General features: G+C 40.3%; 1 protein-coding gene across 2 annotated transcripts in view; it reads left to right on the top strand.

Moving 5' to 3' along the window:
- Positions 1–2,227: 2,227 nt before the first annotated feature.
- The window catches only part of rtel1 (regulator of telomere elongation helicase 1), a 56,260-nt gene continuing 34,722 nt past the window's right edge, over positions 2,228–23,765 (top strand). The window contains exons 1-18 of one of the 2 annotated variants that reach the window (XR_005053259.1): positions 2,228–2,579; positions 2,937–3,135; positions 3,419–3,512; positions 3,607–3,688; positions 4,039–4,099; positions 4,408–4,483; positions 5,187–5,271; positions 6,042–6,107; positions 8,663–8,816; positions 10,671–10,709; positions 11,430–11,502; positions 15,901–15,998; positions 16,307–16,362; positions 16,689–16,772; positions 16,881–16,962; positions 21,421–21,553; positions 21,782–21,895; positions 23,554–23,594. Coding sequence is in view for 1 of the 2 variants with exons in the window: in XM_021615871.2 (XP_021471546.2) it covers positions 2,478–2,579; positions 2,937–3,135; positions 3,419–3,512; positions 3,607–3,688; positions 4,039–4,099; positions 4,408–4,483; positions 5,187–5,271; positions 6,042–6,107; positions 8,663–8,816; positions 10,671–10,709; positions 11,430–11,502; positions 15,901–15,998; positions 16,307–16,362; positions 16,689–16,772; positions 16,881–16,962; positions 21,421–21,553; positions 21,782–21,895; positions 23,554–23,594 (1,639 nt within the window). In the remaining variant the exon portion in view is untranslated. The remainder of the gene's footprint in view (positions 2,580–2,936; positions 3,136–3,418; positions 3,513–3,606; positions 3,689–4,038; positions 4,100–4,407; positions 4,484–5,186; positions 5,272–6,041; positions 6,108–8,662; positions 8,817–10,670; positions 10,710–11,429; positions 11,503–15,900; positions 15,999–16,306; positions 16,363–16,688; positions 16,773–16,880; positions 16,963–21,420; positions 21,554–21,781; positions 21,896–23,553; positions 23,595–23,765) is intronic. The other variant, XM_021615871.2, reaches the window with a different exon arrangement.

The following is a 23,765-nucleotide window of genomic DNA, read 5'->3' as shown; positions in this document are numbered from 1 at the left end:
ATTCAGACCCCTTGACATTTTATTACATTACAGCCTTATTCTAAAATGTATTCATAGTTTTTTTCTCTTCAATCTACACACAATACCCCATATTGACAAAGCAAAAACCGTTTTTTTGAACTTTTTGTAAACTTATTACGAATAAAAAACGGAGATATCACAAGTATTCAGACCCTTTACGCATTACATTGTTGAAGCACCTTTGGCAGCGATTACAGCATTGAGTCTTCTTGGGTATGTCCCTACAAGCTTGGCACACCTTTATTTGGGGAGTTTCTCCCATTCTTCTCTGAAGATCCTCAACATGCTGCTTGGTATCCAATCTTTGCACACTCTTGGCATTCTCTCAAGCAGCTTCATGAGGTAGTCACCTGGAATCCATTTCAATTCACAGGAATTTCTTTCCTTCTTAACATGTTTCAGCCAATAAGTTGTGTTGTGACAAGGTAGGGGTGGTATACAGTAGATAGCCCTATTTGGTAAAATACCAAGTCGATATTATGGCAAGAACAGCTCAAATAAGTAAAGAGAAATGGCAGTCCCATCATTACATCATTACATAAAGGACAGTCAATCCGGAAAATGTCAAGAACTTTTAAAGTTTCTTCAAGTGCAGTCGCAAAAACCATCAACTGCTATGATGAAACTGGCTCTCATGAGGACCGGCACAAGAAAGGCAGACCCAGAGGATAAGTTCATTAGTTAACTGCATCTCAGAAATTGTAGTCCAAATAAATGCTTCACAGAGCTCAAGTAACAGACATCTCAACATCAACTGTTCAGAGGAGACTGCGTGAATCAGGCCTTCATGGTCGAATTGTTGCAAAGAAACCACTACTAAAGGAATCCAATAATATGAAGAGACTTGCTTGGGCCAAGAAACACGACCAAGGGACATTAGAGCGGTGGAAATCTGAGAATTTTTGTTCCAACCGTCGTGTCTTTGTGAGACGCAGCACGGTGATCTCCAAATATGTGCTTCCCACCGTGAAGCATGGAGGAGGAGGTGTGATGGTGTTTTGCTGGTTACACTGTCAGTGATTTATTTAGAATTCAAGGCACACTTAACCAGCATTGCTACCACAGCATTCTGCAGCTAAACGCCATCCCATCTGGTATGCGTTTAGTGGGACTATCTGTTTTTCAACAGGACAATGACCCAACACACCTCTAGGCTGTGTAAAGGCAATTTGACCAAGAAGAAGAGTGATGGTGCTGCATCAGATGACCTGGTCAGATGACCACAATCACCCGACTTCAACCCAATTGAGATGGTTTGGGATGAGTTGGACCGCAGAGTGAAGGAAAAGCATCCAACAAGTGCTCAGCATATGTGGGAACTCCTTCTGTTGGAAAAGGATGTTGGACAATCATTACAGGTGAAGCTGGTTTAGAGAATGCCAAGAGTGTGCAAAACTGTCATCAAGGCAAAGGGTGGCTACTTTAAAGAATGAAAAATATAAAATATATACAGTGAGGGAAAAAAGTATTGGATCCCCTGTTGATTTTGTAGGTTTGCCCACTGACAAAGAAATGATCAGTCTATAATTTTAATGGTAGGTTTATTTGAACAGTGAGAGACAGAATAACAATTATTATCTACTTCTGTCTGGCTTTTTGAGATCAACTTCTACAATGAATACATTATGTCTAATTAAGCAATAAGGACCAAGGACTTGTGGTACTGTCTATGGCCAATATACCATTGTGTACACATGACACAATGCAGAGTAAGTACCTGGATGCAGCCATTAGCCTTGGTATGTTGGCCATATACCACAAACCCCGGAGGTGCCTTATTGCTATTATAAACTGTTTACCAAAGTAATTAGAACAATAAAAGTATTGTTTTGTCATACCTGTGCTATAACACTGTTTCAGACAATCAGCATTCAGGGCTCGAACCACCCGGTTTATAAGGCGCTTTTGATAATTTCTGAGTGCTCTGCTAATTTACCAGAAAGAGAGCATACCTCCTAGCATGTTTGTCTGTCTATGAGTGTGGTTGTGTAGTCTGCACGTGTGTGTGTGCGCAAAATGTCTTTGATTTCATATCAATGACACTGCAGGGACAATATCACAGACATTATGTTGTGAATAAAGACTATAAGCATTTGCCACTATACAAATGCAATTCAAGCAAACACATCAACAGTCAGAGCACATAATAATCTAATGTCCATCGAGTTAGTAGATGAGCCTATCAAAAGGCAGCAAAGAGCCATGCCTTTGCGCATGTGTGAAAGCAGTGAGTTCGCGCCAAGCATGAAAGTTGAACCGCACTGACTGTCTTTAATTCCGGTGATTTGAATTCGGGGAGATACATCTTCCATACAGCTTTAGTTATGTTTCAGGTGCTGACCAGTTCTGTCTGTGGCTTGACAGCCGGTACTTGTTAGGTTGCTTTAGCTAAAGAGCTAGTTTACTAATCTGCTAATGTAGCCAGCTAGCAAGCTGCGCGAGCCTGCTGAAAAACGATGCCTCCCCTGACTTTGAAAGGGATAAATGTGGATTTCCCTTTCACCCCATACGAATGTCAGAAGGAATATATGAGCAAGGTGATTGAGTGTCTACAAAACGTAAGTGTGCTTTATGGACCCTCAAACATGCCCATCATGCTATTAAAGTTAGCAAGCTATCCAGGAAGTGCATTTTTTTGTGAAATGTAATTGGCCGTCGGGTCAGATTGAGGTGGGTCAACATGTTCAGAAAAATAAATTAGCTAGCTATCAACCTGAAATAATAAATGCAGGAATTAATACAAATTAATACTTTTAAAAAGTCTAATGTAAACAACCTAGAGACAGTGGAAATGTAAACTCTTAATCCCCATGTATGGACAGTGGCCGCTACACAAGCCAACAGATTCTCAGCAGTGCAAGGGGAACGCTATTAAAACTTTTTGGTTGAAACACATTTTAATAAGTGTATTTCAGAAGGTAAATGGGGTTCTGGAGAGTCCGACAGGCACGGGCAAAACCCTATGCCTTCTGTGTGCCACCCTTGCCTGGAAGGACTACTTCAAAGACACAATTTCTGCCAGGAAGATAGCAGAAAAAATGGGAGGAGCAGAGCTTTTCCCCAACACACCATTGGCATCGTGGGGGACCGCTGCAACAGATGGAGACACAACAAGTATGGGCACCACACACATAGCATCTGTTCTGCATGAAAAACGGTTAATCTATCATATAACTGGCATCCCGATGTTGCTGATTGCAAAACTAAGCTAATTCAGCAGAATATGCAGTCCAGTTCACATAGTTTGTATCAGTATTGATCAGATTATGTTGTTTCTCTTAACACGGTTTATACATACTACATTTCGTTTTCTTTAGTAGATCACCATGCTTTTATATTTACACCTGTATGTTAATACCTTTTTTAATCCCTTTTATGATGTCTTTGTCCCTTGTAGCTTATTATACTGATATTCCAAAGATCATTTATGCATCCAGGACACATTCTCAGCTGACCCAGGTCATTAATGAGTTAAAGAACACTTCCTACAGGTAAGGGCCTTCTTGTTAATCCTAGAAGACTCACACCCTTGTGTACGTTGCAATTATCGTCAGTGTTAAAATGGTGTTGTTTTCTGACTTTCAGGCCCAAAGTGTGCGTGTTAGGATCCAGGGAGCAGCTTTGTATTAACCCGGAGGTGATGCGTCAGGAGAGCAACCACCTTAAGGTACAGAAAGGATAGGAATAAAGTTGGAGAGGTCAACACAGCTTGTGATGAATCAACCATATTTCGGTGGACAGTAGAGGTGCAGTGAGCTTCTGTCAATGTGCAATTAGTAGATGTCAAGTCCAGAATGTGTGAGGCATCAAATTAGTGTTCTAATCACTTTACCAAATCCATATGTTTTGCTTCTACAATACATGATTTACAGTTTTCAATATTTATGGTATAAATAACACATTCTGTCCTTTACAACTTATTTTTATCCATAAATATACATGTTAGACATTATTTTGGGATTTCAGAGCCTCAGTTGATATATCCTAAATCTGACTGACATGGTATCCTCTTCCCAGGTTCACATGTGTAGGCAAAAGATATCCACCAGGTCTTGCGTCTTCTACAACAATGTTGAAGGTATGTGTGTAAGGAGATTGAGAGAGGATGGCTCATACCACAGAATTAAATAGAACACTACTATAATATATTAAACTAGTAATATGTGTGTCTTTATGCCTGGTACTGTTTTTAAGCACTGACTTTTATTATCCTCTATGATTGAGGGCATCGACAAAATCTAGTAAAAACAGAAGTTCATAAGCTGTTGTGTACAGCTGTCTCACCCCCTCCCCCAACATAGTAATTGTCATTTACCAATAGTTTCATTAATTAAAATCCCTGCAATTAATTGTGAAATCGGATCTTTGATTTTCTCCCATCTCCAGAGAAGAGCATGGATAAAGACCTGGTGAACTCCATTTTGGATGTTGAAGATCTGGTGAAAGCTGGCAACAAGCAAAGGTATGAAATCTCCCATTCCACCTCTTCTTGTACTATTCCACCCCTTCTTCCAAACCCCTAGCCTCACCAGCTTGGCTACAAACCGGTATCATTAGTCTTGTTTGTGGAGGGCATATTGGAATATTAATGTCTCTGGAGCATTTAAGCTGCGAAGGCTGTTTCAGGGGATGCTGGTTGCCAGATATGAAGGCTTTCAGTTATAGCTGGAGCCATCAGTTAGAGTATGGCAGCCTACTGGATTCCCTCTGATGTGCCACCCCCACTGGCAACTAATAGAAACCTGGGAAACAGGAGGATGTATTTTGAGGCATTATGTATTGTAATTAATTTGTCTTGCAATTCAGATAGGCAGGGGGTGTAAGGACTAGAGGCAAACTTTTGGATGTAGCTATATGGGATTTGTAATTATTCACTCAACTACAGTTTTGCCAGGGAGGTTTAGTTTGAGACTTGTGTTTTTACAAGGTCAATTCTTTTCATACTTATTAATGAAGATTCATTGAATTCAGTCTTTAACCTGTGCCTATCATCTTCATTCCAAATCACACTGAACTCATCTGTTTTTTTCTCTCTGCCATACTCTTTCTTCATGCAATCATTGACTTATTTCTGGAGAGGACTTTTTAATATCCCTATTTTGGAAATGTATTGGTTTACTGGAGCATCCCCTTTTCTTTGTCTCACAGTTGCCTTGTTTCCATAGGGTCTGCCCATACTACCTCTCACGCTCCTTGAAACAGCAGGCAGAAATCATATTCATGCCTTACAACTATCTCCTGGACCCAAAGGTGAGCCAAGTGTTCCTCTGTGATTCTGAGAATGCGAGGCCATATGGGTCGTATTTATTACTGCACACTGTAGCAAATTGTTTTGCACAAAAACAAAGGTTTCGTATTGGATAAGTTAAGGTAGTCCCTCTCTTTCCAAGTCTGTTGTCTTCTGTTTGGTGCCAAGTGAATATGACCCTGATGTATGAGGAGGCACAATAATTTCTCCCTGAAAATGGTCTTGACGGTTCTTTAGCTTTATAGTACTAGCAAGTCATTTACTTAATCAAACAAGAATTCACAGAGGATCATACAGTATATCCAATGCTACCAAGTAAGATTTGTTGACCTGTCAGTTGACTGGCTTTGTTGAATCAAATGTAACTGCTCATTATGATGTATTATTGTTGAATCACACTAAAGAAATGTGTGGTCTCTTTTCTCTCTCTGCAAAGTTATAATGCAATATTTTAGATTTCAGTTTCAGTTAGTTGCTTAATAGTAGTACAAATGTAGGCTTTGTTAGAAACTGCTGTGTCATGCCTGCCTTGAAAGGGTCTGTAAGTGCTGCTTTTAGGTACTTGGTCAATCTTACTTACAGCACAGGTTTCTCATGTGCTAGCCATTAAACCCCTGTCAGGCTTATTTTAGACTGCTATATTAGCATGTTTTAGTCATGACATGGATGCATACAGACTACATATTGGCTTTTAAAATCTTGTAAAGTAGATTTTCACAAAATTGTGCTCTTTTCACAATTCATTTTACATTTCTTCCTCGTTGCTTGACAGAGTCGCAGGGCGCACAACATCGAGTTGAAAGGGGCAGTGGTCATTTTCGACGAAGCGCATAACGTGGTAAGTTGGACTGCAGGTCTCCTTGGTTTATTCATGAGCAATGGAGGTCATTGATAATTGATGATCCCCTTCTTCACCCAACACCATTTTGAAACATCTAAGTTACATGAAGATATAAAGCATTCTGCCTCTCTTAAAGGAAAATGATAATACAATTTTAAGGTAGTCGATTATCCAAAGCACTTTTTTTTGGCTAAATGCCTTCATCGGGGCACAATAGGAAGATATATTTTTTTATAAGAGGATGTTGATGCACATTGCAACTTGTGCACGCCGTTCTGCAAAAAATATATGTAAAACTGCAAGTTGCAAAAAATACCACCAACACATTTCATCAATATACATTCCCCTATGTATTTATTTGGAAAGTAAAGCTAAATCTTTTAATTTGTCTCTTTACTTCAGCATATTGGATTTGAGATCAAATGCTTCGTGAGTCAACTGTACAGAATGTCACCTTTTTTTATTTGAGGGTATTTTAATACTTCTCTGTTTTATCCCAGTTATTTTCTATCCTCTACCTTCAGGGTTGTGTTCACTAAAGCACACTGTAAAACATGAAAATCAAAAAAGTATTACTGGACAAATTCAGGTAGTACCTTGCCTTTTTACAACCTTTTCTTCCTACTGAACAACACTATCCTGGTGTGTCCTATTAATCCGCCTCCAGCCAGAGCCAGTGTGGCAGCCTTCCGTGAGAGAGCCTGAGAACAACCTGCTCTCCTCTGGGTGTTATGCAATCTGGCCACTGCCTGATCACACACACCGCACTGCAGTCAGTGTACAGCCTCCCTGCCTGCCTTTTTAGACCACAACCAGATCGGAGTGGGGTACAGAATAGAACATGGGGAGGCGATGTGCAAGTCACGCAAGGCTGTTGTTGCCCAGCCTCCCAGCACTAATAGGAGCCTCTGACTTTGCAATAATAACCCGGCAGTCATATGCTCCAAAACCAACTCCTCATGGCTACCAAGAACAAACGTCGCACAGCACTATAACATTGTGGAACATGGTCATGAATGGAGTCAGAGAGGCATATTTGTTATAAATAGTACATTTCTATCCACAATGTTTGCCTACTGAACGTGGCCCTGATTGGCTACTCCCCCTGTGAGAAAAATGTCCATTATCATCATTATAGCCCTCGTCACACTGTTGGCTTTCCTTTACAACTATTGTTTTTCACTGTGTGGACAGAGAGTTGAGCTATATTTATTTCAGTAAGGCAGCAGTAGCTGTTGTCTGCTTTTGTGAAACTAAAGAGCAGCCATAAAATGACTGCCAAACAAACAGAAACTGCAGAGCACGAGCATGACTAAGCCAAATAATCGAGATCTGCATCCATAGTGTGTCGACACTGCCACCCCTAGTCCCCCCCAAGCCCCAACTTCAATCCATTTTTATAGGTTGGAAGAAAAAACGAGAACCAGCCACGTTGATTTATTTATTATGTCTCCATTTTAATTTCAGGCAAAACTGGTTTGCTTTCAGTGGCAGCCTCCTGTCTCTCTGTGTCTTCCTCCACCCCCCCGCCCCGTCCAGGAGTTTGGAGTTATTACAACTTTGAGAACAATCTGGAAGGCTGCCAAGTGGCTGGCTGTTGTCTCTACAGTCTCCCAACTCTGATTGCCTACTGCAGTACTATACAGTGCATTTGGAAAGTATTCAGACCCCTTCACTTTTTCCACATTTTGTTACGTTACAGCCTTATTCTAAAATGGATTAAATAAAACATTTTCCTCATCAATCAACACACACAAACCCATAATGATTAAGCGAAAACAGTTTTTTAAGAAATTGTTGCCAATTTATTTTTAAAAAATAATACTTTTTTTTACATAAGTATTCAGACCCTTTTGCTATGAGACTTTCATTGATCATCATTGAGATGTTTGTACAACTTGATTGGAGTCTTCCTATGGTAAATTCAAGTTGACAGTGCATGTCCAAGCAATAACCAAGCCATGAGGCCAAAATAATTGTCTGTAGAGCTCCGAGACAGGATCGTGTATAAAAACATGTCTGCAGCATTGAAGGCCCCCAAGAACACAGTGGCCTTCATCATTCTTAAATGGAAGAAGTTTGGAACCACCAAGACTCTTCCTAGAGCTGTCCTTGAGTGGCCCAGCCAGAGCCCGGACTTGAACCCGATCTAACATCTCTGGAGAGACCTGAAAATAGCTGTAAAACGATGCTCCTCATCCAACCTGACAGCGCTTGAGAGGATCTGCAGAAATTATTCACCAACATCCTGATATATTCCTCCATTAGAAAGGTTTAAGCATAGCGGATTACGGTTCAACAATTACCAGGTATTACGAGACCATTTTTCAGGTATTTAGCACTTTGTGCAAAACTCATGAACAGGAAAATATCCATTAGGCACTAAACGGAAGAAAACTAACAAACAGGGATGGACTACCTGGATGTTTTGAAAACAAAGTACTCCTTTTCATTTGCAAAACAAAGGAAACTGTTTCTGTTGTTTACCCTTATGAACATGAACCACTGTAAATTTTTCCTCTGACTGCTCTGACCACTTAAAATGCCCACAGGAAAAGATGTGTGAGGAGTCCACATCCTTTGACCTCACGCCCTACGACCTGGCATCAGCTATCGATGCTGTGGACAAGCTGCTAGCGGAGCAGGCCAAAGAGGCCGGGCGAGGAGACGTCTCAGAGGACTTCAATATGGAATCCATAAATGGGGGTCAGAATAATTATTGTCCACACAATTTGCAAACTCATTGTAAGGACAAGCATTCATGATTTACAGTGCCTTGCGAAAATATTCGGCCCCCTTGAACTTTGCGACCTTTTGCCACATTTCAGGCTTCAAACATAAAGATATAAAACTGTATTTTTTGTGAAGAATCAACAACAAGTGGGACACAATCATGAAGTGGAACGACATTTATTGGATTTTTCAAACTTTTTTAACAAATCAAAAACTGAAAAATTGGGCGTGCAAAATTATTCAGCCCCCTTAAGTTAATACTTTGTAGCGCCACCTTTTGCTGTGATTACAGCTGTAAGTTGCTTGGGGTATGTCTCTATCAGTTTTGCACATCGAGAGACTGACATTTTTTCCTATTCCTCCTTGCAAAACAGCTCGAGCTCAGTGAGGTTGGATGGAGAGCATTTGTGAACAGCAGTTTTCAGTTCTTTCCACAGATTCTCGATTGGATTCAGGTCTGGACTTTGACTTGGCCATTCTAACACCTGGATATGTTTATTTTTGAACCATTCCATTGTAGATTTTGCTTTATGTTTTGGATCATTGTCTTGTTGGAAGACAAATCTCCATCCCAGTCTCAGGTCTTTTGCAGACTCCATCAGGTTTTCTTCCAGTATGGTCCTGTAGTTGGCTCCATCCATCTTCCCATCAATTTTAACCATCTTCCCTGTCCCTGCTGAAGAAAAGCAGGCCCAAACCATGATGCTGCCACCACCATGTTTGACAGTGGGGATGGTGTGTTCAGCTGTGTTGCTTTTACGCCAAACATAACGTTTTGCATTGTTGCCAAAAAGTTCAATTTTGGTTTCATCTGACCAGAGCACCTTCTTCCACATGTTTGGTGTGTCTCCCAGGTGGCTTGTGGCAAACTTTAAACAACACTTTTTATGGATATCTTTAAGAAATGGCTTTCTTCTTGCCACTCTTCCATAAAGGCCAGATTTGTGCAATATACGACTGATTGTTGTCCTATGGACAGAGTCTCCCACCTCAGCTGTAGATCTCTGCAGTTCATCCAGAGTGATCATGGGCCTCTTGGCTGCATCTCTGATCAGTCTTCTCCTTGTATGAGCTGAAAGTTTAGAGGGACCAGGTCTTGGTAGATTTGCAGTGGTCTGATACTCCTTCCATTTCAATATTATCGCTTGCACAGTGCTCCTTGGGATGTTTAAAGCTTGGGAAATCTTTTTGTATCCAAATCCGGCTTTAAACTTCTTCACAACAGTATCTCGGACCTGCCTGGTGTGTTCCTTGTTCTTCATGATGCTCTCTGCGCTTTTAACGGACCTCTGAGACTATCACAGTGCAGGTGCATTTATACGGAGACTTGATTACACACAGGTGGATTGTATTTATCATCATTAGTCATTTAGGTCAACATTGGATCATTCAGAGATCCTCACTGAACTTCTGGAGAGAGTTTGCTGCACTGAAAGTAAAGGGGCTGAATAATTTTGCACGCCTAATGTTTCAGTTTTTGATTTGTTAAAAAAGTTTGAAATATCCAATAAATGTCGTTCCACTTCATGATTGTGTCCCACTTGTTGTTGATTCTTCACAAAAAAATACAGTTTTATATCTTTATGTTTGAAGCCTGAAATGTGGCAAAAGGTCGCAAAGTTCAAGGGGTCAAATACTTTCGCAATGCACTGTATCCCCCCCCCCCTATATTCATATGCAGAGATCAATGAAGTAATGTCCTCCTGGTTCCATTGATTGAGTAACGTGTGAATTGTATTATGACAATTTTACTACATTGTTCAATTTGAAACGGAGACAGTTTTTTTTTATTTGAAAGTGCCACCTGTAATAATTCTTTCATTCCAGGTTTGAAATTGGACATAACCACCATTGCTAAAATAAAACGTAAGTTATTTTATCCTGTTTGTCATGCAACCATCATACACTCCTCTCTTAAAAGGAGCATTCAGCAGTTGCTACTTCCATTTTTGAACTTATAAATGAATTATATGTACCCAATGATTCATGAAGAATTTAACTTATAAATGTCTTATGAGCTTAGTCGTACCCCATCAGAACCCAAAATATAAGCTTGTTTTATGCCAATGGTTGTAAACAAATAACATTTTAAACAAAAACTATATATATTTTTTTACTTTAACCTTTATTTATCTAGGCAAGTCAGTTAAGAATAAATTCTTATTTACAATGACGGCCTACCAGGGAATCATGCCTGTGTTCAGGGGGCAGAATGACAGATTTACCTTGTCGGCACGGGGATGCGATCCAGCAACCTTTCGTTTACTGGCCCAACTCTCTAACCACTAGGCTACCTGCCACCCCCTATATAGCTTCAACACATGGTTAAAACTATCATTTTGATTTGGATGGTCAGTTCTTGCATCTCTAGCCCTATGCATTTGAGAGTGGTTACATTTCTCCAGCCCCATCCCTCAGCTTTTTACCAAACCAGGGCAAGGGAGACAGCTTTGTTATTGTTTCTACTGTTGATTGCTGCTTTAAGAAGAATGGGATTTCATCAATGAATGTGTCTAATGGTTTAAATGTGTAATATCGTAGAGATTGCACTGCACAACTCCCTCCTTACATAAATGTTTTTTGCAGAGATACTTCTGGATCTGGAGGCTGCCATTGACTCTTACGACGTGCCGGACAAGGGGATCACCAAACCTGGAAGGTGTGTGCTTCTGGGTTTTGCAGAGGGTATACGTGATATTAATATTGAGATGTTTTTGATTATGGCTGTCCTCACCGCCCAAAAGAGAATTAAGGATAAAGTCGGTGCATTTATTTTGGAACTCACCTCATAGCACCATTGCAAAAGCACTTGACAGGCTATGCATTTGGTTACTGCTGTCATCTTCAAAGATAATGAAGGGTAAAGCACATTTTACACTTCATGCACATTAGTGTATTTTTTTTGTAATGCCCTTCAAAGCATCATGCTTGCATTTACAGTGCCTTCAGAAAATATTCACACCCCTTCACTTTTTCCATATTTTTTTTTATTTAAAATTGATTTAAATTGAGAGATTATGTAACTGGCCTACACCCCATAATATCAAAGTGGAATTATGTTAAAAATGAAAAGGTGAAATGTCTTGAGTCAATAAATATTCAACCCCTTTCTTTCTTTTTTTCTGTAGCAAGCCTAAATACAGTGCATTGGGAAAGTATTCCAACCCCTTGACTTTTTCCACATTTTGAAACGTTAGTCTTATTCTAAAACTGATGAGAGAATGTTTTTATTTAATCCATCTACACACACTACCCCATAATGGCAAAACGAAAACAAGTTTTTAGAAATGATTGCGAACATATTAAAAAGAAAAAAAACTATTCAAACACTGCCAAGACTGTGCAAAGCTGTCATCAAGGCAAAGGGTGGCTACATTGAAGAATCTCAAATATAGAATATATTTTGATTTAACACTTTTGGTTACTACATGATTCCATATGTGTTATTTCATTGTTTTAATGTCTTCAATATTATTCTACAATGTAGAAAATAGTTTTAAAAAATAACGAAAACCCTTGCATGAGTAGGTGTGTCAACTTTTGACTGGCACTGTATATACAGTGCCTTTGGAAAGTATTCAGACCCATTGACTTTTTTTCACATTTTGTTACATTACAGGCTTATACTATAATGGATTAAATAAATATACATTTTTGCAAATATACAGTGCCTTGCGAAAGTATTCGGCCCCCTTGAACTTTGCGACCTTTTGCCACATTTCAGGCTTCAAACATAAAGATATAAAACTGTATTTTTTTGTGAAGAATCAACAACAAGTGGGACACAATCATGAAGTGGAACGACATTTATTGGATATTTCAAACTTTTTTAACAAATCGAAAACTGAAAAATTGGGCGTGCAAAATTATTCAGCCCCTTTACTTTCAGTGCAGCAAACTCTCCAGAAGTTCAGTGAGGATCTCTGAATGATCCAATGTTGACCTAAATGACTAATGATGATAAATACAATCCACCTGTGTGTAATCAAGTCTCCGTATAAATGCACCTGCACTGTGATAGTCTCAGAGGTCCGTTAAAAGCGCAGAGAGCATCATGAAGAACAAGGAATACACCAGGCAGGTCCGAGATACTGTTGTGAAGAAGTTTAAAGCCGGATTTGGATACAAAAAGATTTCCCAAGCTTTAAACATCCCAAGGAGCACTGTGCAAGCGATAATATTGAAATGGAAGGAGTATCAGACCACTGCAAATCTACCAAGACCTGGCCGTCCCTCTAAACTTTCAGCTCCTACAAGGAGAAGACTGATCAGAGATGCAGCCAAGAGGCCCATGATCACTCTGGATGAACTGCAGAGATCTACAGCTGAGGTGGGAGACTCTGTCCATAGGACAACAATCAGTCGTATATTGCACAAATCTGGCCTTTATGGAAGAGTGGCAAGAAGAAAGCCATTTCTTAAAGATATCCATAAAAAGTGTTGTTTAAAGTTTGCCACAAGCCACCTGGGAGACACACCAAACATGTGGAAGAAGGTGCTCTGGTCAGATGAAACCAAAATTGAACTTTTTGGCAACAATGCAAAACGTTATGTTTGGCGTAAAAGCAACACAGCTGAACACACCATCCCCACTGTCAAACATGGTGGTGGCAGCATCATGGTTTGGGCCTGCTTTTCTTCAGCAGGGACAGGGAAGATGGTTAAAATTGATGGGAAGATGGATGGAGCCAAATACAGGACCATACTGGAAGAAAACCTGATGGAGTCTGCAAAAGACCTGAGACTGGGACGGAGATTTGTCTTCCAACAAGACAATGATCCAAAACAGAAAGCAAAATCTACAATGGAATGGTTCAAAAATAAACATATCCAGGTGTTAGAATGGCCAAGTCAAAGTCCAGACCTGAATCCAATCGAGAATCTGTGGAAAGAACTGAAAACTGCTGTTCACAAATGCTCTCCATCCAACCTCACTGAGCTCGAGCTGTTTTGCAAGGAGGAATGGGAAAAAATGTCAGTCTCTCGATGTGCAAAACTGATAGAGACATACCCCAAGCAACTTACAGCTGTAATCGCAGCAAAAGGTGGCGCTACAAAGTATTAACTTAAGGGGGGTGAATAATTTTGCACGCCCAATTTTTCAGTTTTTGATTTGTTAAAAAAGTTTGAAATATCCAATAAATGTCGTTCCACTTCATGATTGTGTCCCACTTGTTGTTGATTCTTCACAAAAAAAATCCAGTTTTATATCTTTGTTTGAAGCCTGAAATGTGGCAAAAGGGGCCTCCCGGGTGGCGCAGTGGTTAAGGGCGCTGTACTGCAGCGCCAGCTGTGCCATCAGAGTCCTGGGTTCGCGCCCAGGCTCTGTCGTAACCGGCCGCGACCGGGAGGTCCGTGGGGCGACGCACAATTGGCCTAGCGTCGCCCGGGTTAGGGAGGGCTTGGTCTGTACGGGTGTCCTTGTCTCATCGCGCACCAGCGACTCCTGTGGCGGGCTGGGCGCAGTGTACGCTAGCCGGGTGGCCAGGTGCACGGTGTTTCCTCCGGCGCATTGGTGCGGCTGGCTTCCGGGTTGGATGTGCGCTGTGTTAAAGAAGCAGCGGCTTGGTTGGTTGTGTATCGGAGGACGCATGACTATCAACCTTCGTCTCTCCCGAGCCCGTACGGGAGTTGTAGCGATGAGACAAGATAGTAGACTACTACAACAATTGGATACTATGAAATTGGGGAGAAAAAGGGGTAAAAAATTAAAAAAAATATTTAAAAAAAGAAATGACGCAGAAGGTCGCAAAGTTCAAGGGGGCCGAATACTTTCGCAAGGCACTGTATTAACATTAAAAAACAAATGCCTTATTTATATATGTATTCAGACCCTTTGCTATGAGACTCGAAAATGCATCTTGTTTTCATTGATCATCCTTGAGATGTTTCTACAACTTGATTGCAGTTCACCTGTGGTAAATTAAATTGATTGGACATGATTTGGAAAGGCAAACACCTTTTTAGAATAAGGCTGTAATGTAACAATGTGGAAAACTTTCCGAATGCACTGAACAATTATCTGTGAATTCCCTCAGTCGAGCAGTGAATGTCAAACACAGATTCAACCACAAATGCCTTGCAAAGAAGGGCACCTATTGGTGGGGGGGGCAGACATTGAATAATACAAGCCTTTGAGCATGGCGAGGTTATTAACCACACTGGATGGTATATCAATACACCATCACTACAAAGATAGAGGCGTCCTTCATAACTCATTTGCCGGAATGAAGGAAACTACCCAGTGATTTCACCATGAGCCAATGGTGACTTTAAAACAATTAGAGTTTAATGGCTGTGATAGGAGAAAACTGAGGATGGATCAACATTGTAGTTACTCCACAAGCTAGCTAAATAACAGAGTGAAAATAACTACAGAATATGAACAGAATATTCTAAAACATGCATCCTGTTTGCAATAAGGCACTAAAGTAAAACTTCAAAAAATGTGGCAAAGAAATGAACATTATGTCTTGAATACTAAGCTCAGGCAAAATCCTAGAGGAAAACCTGGTTCAGTGTGCTTTCCAATAGACTCTGGGAGACAAAATCAGCTTTCAGCAGGACAAAAACCTAAAACACAAAGCCAAATATACACTGGAGTTGCTTACCAAGATGACATTGAATGTTCCTAAGTGGCCTAGTTACAGTTTTGACTTGAAAATGGGTGTCTAGTAATTGTCAACAACCAACTTGGCAGAGCTTGATGAATGTGCAAATGTTGTACAATCCAGTTGTGCAAAGCTCTTAGAGACTTACCCAGAAAGACTCACAGCTGAAATCTCTGCCAAAGGGGATTCTATCATGTATTGACTCAGGGGTGTGAATACTTATGTAAATGAGAGATTTCTCTTTTTCAATAAATTTGCAAACATTTCAAAAAGCATGTTTTCACTTTGTCATGATGGGTTATTGGGTGTAGATTGGTGAGGATTTTTATTTATTTAATATGTTTAGAATTCAGGCTGTAACACAAGAAAATGTTGAACAAGTCAAGGGGTATGAATCGTAGAAAGCGCTCATCCACATTCTGTACACTTTAAACCATCCCTCTCAGCTTCATCTACGAGTTGTTCCAGAAGGCTCACCTCACATTTGACACAAGGACGCCCATCTTTGAAGCCCTGGAGCAGATCACTGGATATCTGGCTGGAAGTGAGTCTCTGTTCATATGGCTTCCCCTTTATTCAGCCATTCTGATGTGATATCAAGTTCAAATCTAAAATAAAATTTTGAAAGCTAATTCAATACATTCTAAAACGTTATTATTGAGCTATTGTATGTCCACTTGTCTGAAGTCCTGAGTCATTGTAGTTTTAGGATTTAAGTTAAGCCTTCCATTATTTGCTTTCACTTTTCACTGCCTTTTCTAGTACCGTACCTTACATTGTCATTTGAATGCGGAGTGTCTGAACATAGTTAGTGATGGAGGTGATACTATAAGTGTTTATTTCTTTTAACAGAACCAGGCATATTCATGAACACAACTGGATTACAGAAATTGGCGGACATAATTCAGGTTTGGTGCACTTTTAAAGCGTTTTTTTTTCTTTCATGTATTTATTTTTAATAAAAATTTTACACTAAGATGTTGAGCACTTCTCAGACCTAATGATTTTCAGAGAGGTTTCCTGTCCTACAGATGGGACAGAGGGAAGTAAAGAAACGGGATCAGGGAAAGAAAGAAGAGGGGGATGATATAGAGGGATTAGAGAAGGGAGATGTGGTTGAAATAAAGTAAAATACAAAGCATTGGAACAGGAACAATGTCCTTGTTTTAAGTCTATCAATGTATGTCCAATGTGAATACTGTATCATGTTTTTTCTCTTCTTTTATCTCACTAGCTGGTGTTCTGCGTTGATACACAAGAGGGCGACAAAGGTGCAAACATGACGCTCAACATGCAATCCAGCACCACTAAATTTAAGGTGTGTAATAGTCACTATTTCATCTGTATCTGGAAATACAAATGCCAATCAGAATTGTAAATTTGAACCATGGTTTTAATACTATTGTACACACATCCTCTGTCGCAGGTCCATATCCATAAAGACACCAGCCATCATAAGAAAAAACAAAATACTGATGTGTGGTCTTCATCTTCCTCCAAAAAACAAGGTAACAGTCTGTGTCCGTCATTGAACAAATACATTTCTTCAAAAATGGAGAAGAGAGATTTCATTTTTCACTTTCGCTTACCGGCGAATGCAGCTAGCTAGTTTAGCCTACACAAACACCCGGCTCAGAGAGAGATGCTTATGTTCGCTACCTGGCTATGGCTATCCAAAACTGAAACTCTTCTAAGTCAAGCTGAGCTTTTGGTTTTCTTAATTTATTGCCACAGGCCCGCCGGTGTAAATGCTAAACTGTTTGCCGACTGTACACTCTACTGCATGATTGTAGTGGGTTTACTAATGCGTCAGTTCTATTAGCTATGCTAACTATGACGTTAGCTAGCTAATATGTTGACAACAATGTAGGCTGTGTAGCAGTTATGATATGAAGGTTCGACTTGGAACGTTTTTTTTCTGTTGCCTGGTCACAGACCACTAATGTGTTGTGCACTGAAGTCCACAAACAAAAGGAAAATGTGATAGAGGAGGATAGATGAGAGAGGAGGATAGCGCATAGATGTGAGAAGGAATTGCAATGAGCAAAGTGATCATGCTGTTTGTATGTGGCTGCAATGAAAGTGAACTGTGTTTGCATGTGATCAGGGGTGTATTCATTCCGCCAATTCTGTAGAAAAACATTTCTTAAACGGAAGAAAGCCGAACTAAACAGCCATAAACATACCAGAATTTGTCCAAATGAAACTCCAATGGTTAGACTAAGGATTACAACTTAGATCAGCAAGGCAATATAATGTGTCGCTGTCTGTCACCTTGATTACTAAAATGTTTCTCTCAACCTGTGCACCTACATTGTAAACCTTCATTCATAGGCTAGGTTGTAGCAACCTCATGATGGCTATAGGGAATATTTGAGTCTCATGTAGTAGCCCAAACATATCGATGTTACATTGAGCTGGGTGAATGGAATATGAATGATATGCTGTACTAGAAATAAGGTCATGCTCATAATTTTTTACTTTTTTTTTTTTAATTGTCCTCCCTCATCTTAAACGGTACCGACCACCACAGGTAGATATTTCCTTTATTATAACAAAATATTCTTCAAACCTAAAGGTAAGTATTTTTATATACATATTCTTAAAAAAAATTCAAAATAATAAACAGGCAGTAACACTATGAACACTGATCTCAAGTTGCCTAGACAAATGGGTTAATACTCTGTAGGACTACAGTATATAGCACTACGCAGTGGTGAATTAGAGATACATCAATGTGAGGTGGCCTCTTGAGGACTCCATTATAACTTGATTGGTAGCCTCCAATCATGATTTACAGTGCATTCAGAAAGTATTCATACCCCTTGACTTATTCCACATTTTGTTGTTACAGCCTGAATTCGAAATGGATAAAGTATAAAAAAAACATAATGATGCCGTGAAAACATGTTAATTAGCTAATTTATTGAAAATGAAATGGAGAAGTACTACATTTACATAGGTATTCACACCTCTTTGCAAATTGAGCTCAGGTGCATCCAATTTCCTTTGATCATCCTTGATGTCACTACAACTTGGGAATCCACCTGTGGCAAATTCAATTATTTGGACATGATTTTGAAAGAAACACACATGTCTTTATAAGGTCCCACAGTTGACAGTGTGTGTCAGAGCAAAAACTATACCATACCAAGGAACTGTTCATAGGTCTCTGAGAGAGAATTGTTCTGAGTCATATATCTGGGGAAGGGAATAAATAATTTCTAGTGTTGAAAGTTTCCAAGCGTACAGTTCCATTGGGGAATGGAAAAAATATGGATCTACCCAGACTCTGCCTAGAGCTGGCCGTCCAACCAAACTGACCAACCGGGCAAGAAGGACCTTGGTCAGGGAGGTGACCAAGAACCCAATGACGAACTACAAAAGTTATTTGGCTGAGATGGGAGAACCTGCCAAAAGGACAACAGTCTCTGATTAGAGAAATGTTACACTTTGGCCAGAATACAAAGCACTTTGTCTGGAGAAAACCAGGCACAGCTCAACACCCATCTAATACCATCCTAACCGTGAAGCATGGTGGTGGCAGTATCATGCTATAGGGATGCTTTTTAGAGGCAGGGACTGGGAGACTGATAAGGATAGAGGGAACAATGAATGTAATCAAATACAGGCAAATCCTTGATGAGAACCTGCTTCAGAGTGCAAACAACCTTCGACTGGAGCGAAAATTCAGAACAAGAATGTGAATGTCCTTGAGTGGCCCAGCCAAAGCCCAGACTTGAGTCCTATTGAAAATCTGTGGGAAGACTTGAAGATTGCTGTTCACCACCACTCCCCATCTAATTTAACCGAGCTTGAGAAAATCTGCAAGGAAGATTGGGAGAAAGTCCCCCAATCCAGTTGTGCAAAGCTGATACAGACGTACACATACAAGATGACTCAAAGCTGTAATCGCCGCCAAAGGTGCTTCTACAAATTATTTCATTTAAAATAAATGTTTCTAACATTTCTAAAAACATGTTTTCCCTTTGTCATTATGGGGTATTGTGTGTAGATGGGTGAGAATGTAATCAATTTTGAAAGCAGGCTGTAATAATAGAACAAAATGTGGAATAAGTCAATGGGTATGAATACCTTTTGAAAGCACTGGCATTGGGCGACGTTATGATACAATATCGCCCAACCCTTTGAGACACACCGTCGATGGTAACGACATTGTGATGTAACAGACGATAGTTTTTATATATTTGATATTTTTTACAGAAGATATTTTAACCTATTTGTACATGACTGGCACCGCTGGAGTCGGGCAGTGCACAATTCTGACCTCCCAGCCGGGTGACACGCCAATTCACCTTCCTATTCCCATTTGCCATTGCCTTTTTCAATAAAAATATATATATAGACTTAGCCTACTATTAACATAATGCAAGAGTAGGCCTACAATGTATGTAGATGGAGCGGAGAGTGCCAAAAGCTGTGCAAAATGTCAGATGACATTTATCTCACTCACCTCCAATGTCGGATGATCATGGGCCTTATGCAGCAGACACTCCTTTTTATTCTGGCTTGTTTTAAACACTTCATTACCCATTTTGGTCCCAATCGCCATTCTGTTTGAATGTGACATGTTGGTGTAAGCATATTTTTCATGATTAACAGTAACATGGATATAGGAGGCCAATACAGAGTTTTATCTTAGAAAGTTTTGTGAATAAAAACATGATATGGTAATGAAAGCGAGCGAGACAACCAACAATTGCAATATAGAATAATTAAATGGGAAGTTTAGACAAACCTTATACATTTCTGGCTTCCACCTGACAAGTTGTGTGCCGCAGGAAAATCCTTGCAAACCAACAGCCAATGATATAGGCCTGCACTAAATATAAATTGTATTCAATAAAGTTTGCAGTAAACGTTACATGTACAAGTTAAACTTCTAAACAGATATTTATATTATTGTGGAAGTGTTTATTCATATCCCTGAATTGCGCAATAGGTGTTATGTAAGTCGTCACAGGGAACAAAAAATGTAAGAATAACCCACATTTGGATAGGCTACAAATTAAGCTAATTAGCTCTCCCAAGAAGACTGCCCAGTGATTGTCTTCTATGGTGAACATGTGCTCTCAGTTGAAATCGTCCGAAATCACCATTTGGAAAGGGTCTCGTGTCACATCGTAGGCCTACAACGTTGGGTTCCAAATCACCATTCAAAGTTATCAGTACCACATATCACAATATGATTGGTTTATATTTATTCATTTGCACACAAGAAAATACAATATTGGTAAGATGATTTCCACATTGTAGTCTAATGATTAGACTTTCATCGGTGGTTTGTGCATGACACAGGCTGCATTACAGATCGTTTCCTGCATTACTAGGCAACGCAACGCCCCAGGTAAAAAATAAATAGATGATACAATCGCATATCAGTGATGTCTGGACAGGTTGATGGGACAATGTGTCATGCCAGACATCGCCCAACCCTAGGAGGCACTGTATCTAATGGAAACAAGATGTTTCATGTATGTATTTTGAACACTGATATCTCAGTCTGTATTCACAAAGTGTGTCAGTGTAGGAGTGCTGATTTTAGGATCAGTTTGGCCTTTTCGATCATAATGAATAAGATTATATTGACGGGGGACCTGGGGCTTTATTTACCAAGCGTCTCGGTGATCAGCACTCCTACTCTGAGGCGATTTGAGAATAAAGGCCCTTGTACTACAGGTTGACATTGAGATCCCTGTACATTATAGAACAGAAGTCCACTGCTCTCCTCCTTGAAGAAAATCTGAATCAACCGGTCACTGTAGATCCAGCTAGAGGCAGTGTTGCTTGGCCATTCTCCATCCAAATTCTGTCTGCAGGCAACTGAGCTAGACAGAGTGTATTATGGACATCTGCGCTCATGTTTGGACCGAGTTCCCCGGTTGAATGATGTACCATGGTGTTTTGCGATTTTATGAAACCAGTGGGGATGTGGTTTATTCCAGGAAATGTTCTGAGTTACTGGTGCTTCTCGCCTGGGTTCAGCATGCAGGAACTGGTGAGGCAGGGCGTGCGCAGCATCATCCTCACCAGCGGGACCCTCTCCCCTCTGTCCTCGTTTACCTCCGAAATGCAAATGTGAGTGTGTCATTTGTCAACCACACACACACACATGGGAAAAAAGCTGTAACCGGATATTAGCCATCAACTTTGTTATTACCTACTTGTCTTGTCATTCACATGTTGGTCATTTAGCAGATGCTCTTGTCCATAACATAAGAGACAGTTCTGTTTTTGTGTTTTTTTTCTACTGACCTTTGGTTTCCTTTTTTGGGTTTCACTTCTCTTGACCCCTTGCCCCCACAGTCCCTTTCCAGTATGCCTGGAGAACCCCCATGTGATTCAGCATGATCAGATCTTTGTCAGCATAATTGACCGCGGTCCAGACGGCGTGCAGCTCAGCTCAGCATTTGACCGCAGGTGGGCACCTCCACTGCTGTGACTACCCTCTCTGGGGGGGATATACAGTGCCTTTGGAAAGTATTCATACGCCCTTGACTTTTTCCACATTTTGTTACATTACATCCTTTTTCTAAAAATGTATAAATAAAAATCATCACTCATCAATCTACACACAATACCCCACAATGACAAAGCAAAAACAGGTTTTTAGAAATGTAAGATCGTTTATGAAAAATAAAAACGTACATTTCACATACGTATTCAGACCCTTTACTCAGTACTTTGTTGAAGCACTTTTGGCGGCGATTACAGCATCAAGTCTTCTTGGGTATGACGCTACAAGCTTGGCACACCTGTATTTGGGAAGTTTCTCCCATTCTTCTCTGCAGATCTTCTCAAGCTCTGTCAGGTTGGATGGGGAGCATTGCTGCACTGCTATTTTCAGGTTTCTCCAGAGATGTTCGATCAGGTTCAAGTCCGGGCTCTGGCTGGGCCACTCAAGGACATTGAGACTTGTCCTGAAGCCACTCCGCGCTGTCTTGGCTGTGTGCTTAGGGTCGTTGTCCTGTTGGAAGGTGAACCTTCGTCCCAGTCTGAGGTCCTAACCTGCTCCAGAGTGCTTTTCATCAAGTATCTCTGTACTTCACTCCGCTCATCTTTGCCTCAATCCTGACGAGTCTCCCAGTCCCTACATCTGAAAAACATCCCCACAGCATGATGCTGCCACCACAATGCTTCACCGTAGGGATGGTGCCAGGTTTTCTCCAGACGTAACGCTCGGCATTCAGGCCAAAGAGTTCAATCTTAATTTCATCAGACCAGAGAATCTTGTTTCTCATGGTCTGAGAGTCTTTAGATGCCTTTTGGCAAACTCCAAGCGGGCTGTCATGTGCCTTTTACTGAGGAGTGACTTCCATCTGGCCACTCTGCCAATAAGGCCTGATTCATTGAGTGCTGCAGAGATGTTTGTCCATCTGGAAGGTTCTCCCATATCCACAGAGGAACTCTGGAGCTCTGTCAGTGAGCATCGGGTTCTTGGTCACCTCCCTGACCAAGGCCTGTTCTACCGATTTCTCAGTTTGGCCGGACGGCCAGCTCTGGGAAGAGTCGTGGTGGTTCCAAACTTTTTCCATTTAAGAATGATCGAGACCACTGTGTTCTTGGGGACCTTCAATGCTACAGAAATATTTTGATACCCTTCCCCAGACAATTCCTTCGAACTCATGGTTTTTGATCTAACATGCACTTTCAACTGTGGGACCTTCTATTGACCGGTATGTGCCTTTCCAAATCATGTCTAATCAATTGAATTTACTGCAGGTGGACTCCAAGTTGTAGAAAAATCTCAAGGATGATCAATGGAAACAGGATGCACCTGAGCTCAATTTCAAGTCTCATAGCAAAGGGTCTGAATACTTATACTGAGTAAAGGGTCTGAATAAGCTATTTCTGTTTTTTTTTTTTTTATAATTTCTAATTTCTTTCTAAAAACCTGTTTTCGCTTTGTCATTATGGATTATTGTGTATATTTTTTAATATTTTATCCACTTTAGAATAAGGCTTTAACGTAACAAAATGTGAAAAAAGTCAAGGGGTCTGAATACTTTCCGAAGGCACTGTATATATGATAATATCATTCTAGTTTAATTAACACACACTCACTATTTGTTTCAAAGGTTTGTCCCTGAAAACATGGCATCTTTAGGGAACACTGTTGGTAAGATGAATATATCCTACAAATTAATATCTGTACGTTCTTGATTTGCGGTGGCATTTGTGTATCTTGCCTTTGCAACCATGAGAGAAACTAAGTTACACATCATAAATGTTTTTGTATATATTGCAATGTTTATCAATGTTAAAACCATAATGCCAGTCCTTTTTATAC

The sequence above is a fragment of the Oncorhynchus mykiss genome, chromosome 9, assembly GCF_013265735.2.
Source record: "Oncorhynchus mykiss isolate Arlee chromosome 9, USDA_OmykA_1.1, whole genome shotgun sequence".
Classification (NCBI taxonomy): Eukaryota; Metazoa; Chordata; class Actinopteri; order Salmoniformes; family Salmonidae; genus Oncorhynchus; species Oncorhynchus mykiss.
The sequence above is the reverse complement of the archived record's forward strand: the minus strand, read 5'-3'. Positions and strand labels throughout refer to the sequence as shown.